This window comes from Ipomoea nil, unplaced genomic scaffold, assembly GCF_001879475.1.
Source record: "Ipomoea nil cultivar Tokyo-kokei standard unplaced genomic scaffold, Asagao_1.1 scaffold2610, whole genome shotgun sequence".
In the NCBI taxonomy this organism is placed as follows: domain Eukaryota; kingdom Viridiplantae; phylum Streptophyta; class Magnoliopsida; order Solanales; family Convolvulaceae; genus Ipomoea; species Ipomoea nil.
Genome location: NW_017619038.1, coordinates 631,141 through 635,959, shown reverse-complemented (window position 1 = coordinate 635,959; position 4,819 = coordinate 631,141). Strand labels below are relative to the sequence as shown.

The following is a 4,819-nucleotide window of genomic DNA, read 5'->3' as shown; positions in this document are numbered from 1 at the left end:
TACAAATTTTTTTAATATATTTTTTGTGTATACAAAATGTTGCATTACAATATATTGATATCTTCCACTTTCATAATATGATTAATATGATTTCTTTGAACATTACAAAACAAATAAAAAAATTTGTATAGAGATCATGGTAATGAAAGTTGTTCTTATATAGCAAATTGAAATAAGAAAATTGCATTTGGTGTCATCGAAATAATGTGAAGGAACTGTACTAAAAAAATGTGAAGGAACTAATACATATATGCATGAATATTCATGCATTATGAATACACTAAAAAAAAAAAATCAAAGTCTAAAAAATCATTTAATTGTCTATTTGTTATTATATCGATAGTTATATTTTAATAATGGGAATTACAGTTTTAATTAAGTTTAACTTATTATTAAATTATGCATTAAAATTCACAATAAAAATTTATAACAAAATAAACTTGTAAATTCCTTTGGAGGATAGAAATCGAAAGGATTGAAGAATTTTGAAATTGAAAGTGAGAAGAACTCAATTTAAAAAAAAAAAAAAAAATTGAGAGCGAGAGGAAGGCAATGACGCTAAAAGTAACCAAAAAGGGCAATGACATTGTTACTTTACACAAAAATGTCTAAAATTTTGAAATTACATAAAATTGTCTTGTTATCTCTAAATTTACAAATTTTAAGTGTCTCCAAAATGGATCTTGTAGAATAATAATTTAGAAAAAGTACTACCCCAACCACCTAGAGAAATTTCTGACAATTGTTTTTTTGTTTGGTTTTTTTTTTTTTTTTTTTTTTTTTTTTTTTTCATGTTTGCATGTGTTACATTTATGGGAATGAGGATAATGAGATTTGACATAAGTCTACAACCAGGAAATAGGCATAACCGATCACAGAGTACTTAAAAAAAAACTCTAACAATAAAATTTATAACAAAATCAATTTAATTGACAAAATTATGCTATTTCTATTTTTTGTGTTACATCGAATACTTTATTAGAGAGATTTTTCTCCTAATCTAGTGAATCATTGTTTATTGTAAATCAACCCAATCGTTATACCCTACACCACGGCGCGCGCCTCCTAAAACGACGTCGTTTTGGGGTGGAGGTGCGGTAGGAAGTTGCTGTGATTATGTATATTTGTTCACACAATTATGGACAATTATGTATATTTGTTCATACAATTATCTATATTTGTTCGTACAATTATGTATATTTGTTCACACAATTATGGACAATTATGTATATTTGTTCATACAATTATGTATATTTGTTTGTACAGTATGTACATTTTTTATACAATTATGTACATTCTAATCAGAAAATTTGTGTGTATTATGTTAAGAGTTAATGTGTATTATGTTAAAAGTTTATGTTTATTATATATTATGTTAGATTATGTGTATTATCTTTTAAAAAGAGTATGTATATTTTGTTATATAATTATGTACATACATGTATATAATTATGTGTATTCTAGTATAACATTATGTACATTTTTTAACATAGGGTTTTTTTTTTAAAGAAAAATTAACTGCCATTCACTGGGGCGGGAAATTTCAAAAAAATAATAAAATTTAAACGACATCGTTTTGCATCTGGGCGCACAGTGCAACGCGCGCCGTAATGTAGGATATAAATTGCCAAATCAACCTATCTAGCTGCTTGGGTTACTACATTATTTTTTAGTCTGATAAAACTGGGATCATAGAAAACGGCATTGCATGCGGTGTTGTTGAATTCAAGGGTGAATATCTTCTCCTGGGATGTAATGCAATTCCTTGAACACCTCAGCACAGACGGCACTTGGCTTGGACTTCAAGTACAAAATGGGGTTAACATTTCTGGTCTTTTTAACCATGCCATTCTTGGTTGTGAGGGTGATTCTTGTGAACTCTTTTGCCCACCCGTCCTTTATGATCTCGCTGCAGTCCTCTTTGCTGCTCTTCACCGGCTTGATTCCGCAATACTCGTCCTCGTGGTCGCCCTCCGCAGTGATGTGGTAGACGCCGTTGGCGTCGGTTTCACCGTCCACGCTATAGGTGGATTTCCCGTCTGTTATGTTGTGGCACTCCAATCTCACCTTCGCACCTAAATATAATCAAAAAAACGCATGATTAGCTTGTATAGGAATTTAGACAACCAGAGACGCCACACTCCTACCCGACAGAATCTGTACACTCCTACCCGACACAATCTGTAGATGTGATAAATGCAACCCATCGAATGGGAACAAGATGATAAATGTGATCCAAACCCATTAGGTGAGATGACCCGTGTCGGTACTCGATCACAAGGAGTCAAATACATTAGGTGCAACTCTACACTGCAGCGACTAGAGACAAAGGTTATAAATGCAACCCATCAAGTGGGAGAACAAGTGTTTGTACTCACAAGAAGTCCAAAACATTAGGTGTAGCGTGGCTCCGCACTGCAGCTGCTATGGGCTCCAGCTCTATCCCTATATTAGGTGTAAGGGTGATAAATGCGACCCATCAAGTGAGAGAACAAGTGTCCATACTCATAAGGAGTCCAAAACATTAGGTGTAACTCCACGGTGCGGCTGCTAAGTAAGGGCTATGTCCCTATATATTAGGTGTAACTCCTATAGGTGTAACTCCTACACTATGGGAGTTAGGATTCAGTCTCACACTCTTGATTTGCCACTCAAAAATCAACTTAACTATTCATAGGACTTATTTTTCGAAGACCTAAATTTCAGAGATTAAATAAAATATATATATATAAAATATATATATATATATATATATATATATATATATATATATATATATATATATATATATATATATTTAAAAAATACCGGGCATCCTTTCAGCGACTCTGGTGACAAATTTGGCACGACACACGTCACAATATACCGTGCCAGTGACTTCGAATTTCTCGCCGGCTCCGGCTTTCTCGGCGGCTCCGGCGACGCCAAGCACAGACACCAAGGCAACAATGGCGGCAATGAGAAGTGCCGAATGAATTCTGTTTTCCATTTTTATATTTTTTTTTAATTTAAATTTTTTGTTTATTTAGTGAAAGATGGATGTTTTTATTGGGGAGTGAAGTGTTTGAGATTATGAGTCCCTGGAATGTGGTTTAAATACTTGTGAATGGCAGTTTGTATGAGAGGAAGATATTTATTTTCTAACTTTTCGTGGTTGAGGAACATAACAGACTAACAAACTCCCCTTAAGGTTGTGTGGTTGTCAAAGCCTTAGGATTTTTTAATATTTTTTTTTTAATAATATATAGGACCCAAGCTAACTAAATACAACTACACCGTATTATATTATTATTATATAAATGCATTAACTTGTGTGAGACCAGTCCGTGAAAGTTGAAACGGGTCCGTTTGTAGACAAGTGAATGTGTAAACATCGCAATTTTAATTATAAATAATTATAATATGTAATTCTACATGTACTACATCCCAAAATATACTCTCATTTTGCACTCCCTATGACAAGGCATGTCTTGATTGCTTAATTTAGTAAGGGGCCATGATATTTATCCATTCTTTTTCTTTTTTCTTCCAATCAAATTTAAACACAAGTGGGAGTACAATTTGGGAGTATGATATTGGAAGTACTTCTAGTATTTTTGTTATAATATTTATCATTAGTAATAATTAATTTTATCCAAAATAGTATCACAATTTCACATATAAGTACAACAATGTCTATCAAAATTAACGAATTATTTTTAATTCAAAATCATATTACAATAAATATTACAATTTCTTTTATAAGTAACATTTTATTTTATATTAGAATTATACTTTGTAAGTAATCATAATTTCAGTTATAAGTATTACAATATTTTATATTAGAATTATACTTTGTAAGTAATCATAATTTCAGTCCTAAGTGTTGGAAGTCCATTCACAAAAAAGGGTTGTTCAATATAATTTGTTATAATTATTAATTATTAATATTGCCTCCTAAATATTTGGGCATGTACGTAAGAGTTTTTCTTCTTGTCCGCAAGCCTTGAGACGTTGATCAATCAACAGAGTCTTCCACAATTATAGCACATGTTCATGTGGTGTGTATGAAAGAGTTGGTTAAACCATGCACTATAAATAGCCATGCAACCAAGCTCCAAAACTTACAGAGATATACACACAGATGTATACACACAAATCATCTTCTTCTGCTATAGTCTGAGCTTTGTTATTAGTTTTGCCCAAGCGCAAGCTAGCGTGCCTGTATTACCGGTCGAAAGCAACCGTGAGAAGTCGGGAATTGCTTTTAAGGGCAGTGTTCCTACGAACAAGACACAGAGTAGAGGTTTCCTTATCACTCCTTCACTTTCCAGCATACAGACATTGTTTAGACCCAAAGTTCCAACAGTTAAAAGCAATTTACGATGGCAATGTCTTCTCTCCTCTCTAAACCCACGGTTGATCTCGCCAAACTTGAGCCACTCAATGGCTTGAACTATCGCAGGTGGTCTGCAAAGATATTCATACACTTCGAGCAAACTGAAACGGACTACGTACTGCTTTAGGATTCTTCGATGTATCTTGTCCAGCCATCGACAACTGCAACGCAGAAGTCCACGTCTACGGCCCTTCAGACCGCTGACTCGCAGACTACGGCTTCAGCTAAAAGCACTACTACTGGTGCATCTTCTTCTTCAAAAGAAACTGCAATCACTGAAGAAATGCGCAACAAATACAACAAGGACAACAAATATGTACATGCGACACTGGTACAAAATATGGTAGACTCTATCTTTGATATCTACGAAAAACAAAGGTGCGCAAAAACAATCTGGGATCTCTTACAAAACAAATACGGTTCTGATGATGCCGGGCGTCG

The 4,819-nt window shown here is 33.6% G+C and overlaps 1 protein-coding gene across 1 annotated transcript; it reads right to left on the bottom strand.

Moving 5' to 3' along the window:
* Positions 1–1,571: 1,571 nt before the first annotated feature.
* On the bottom strand, positions 1,572–3,047 carry LOC109154182 (olee1-like protein). The gene is made up of 2 exons (XM_019302036.1): positions 2,809–3,047; positions 1,572–2,075 (listed from the first exon to the last, which is right to left on the bottom strand). Exons 1-2 carry the CDS (start codon positions 2,987–2,989, stop codon positions 1,726–1,728), a joined length of 531 nt encoding a protein of 176 aa, XP_019157581.1. The 5' UTR covers positions 2,990–3,047; the 3' UTR covers positions 1,572–1,725.
* Positions 3,048–4,819: the final 1,772 nt, after the last annotated feature.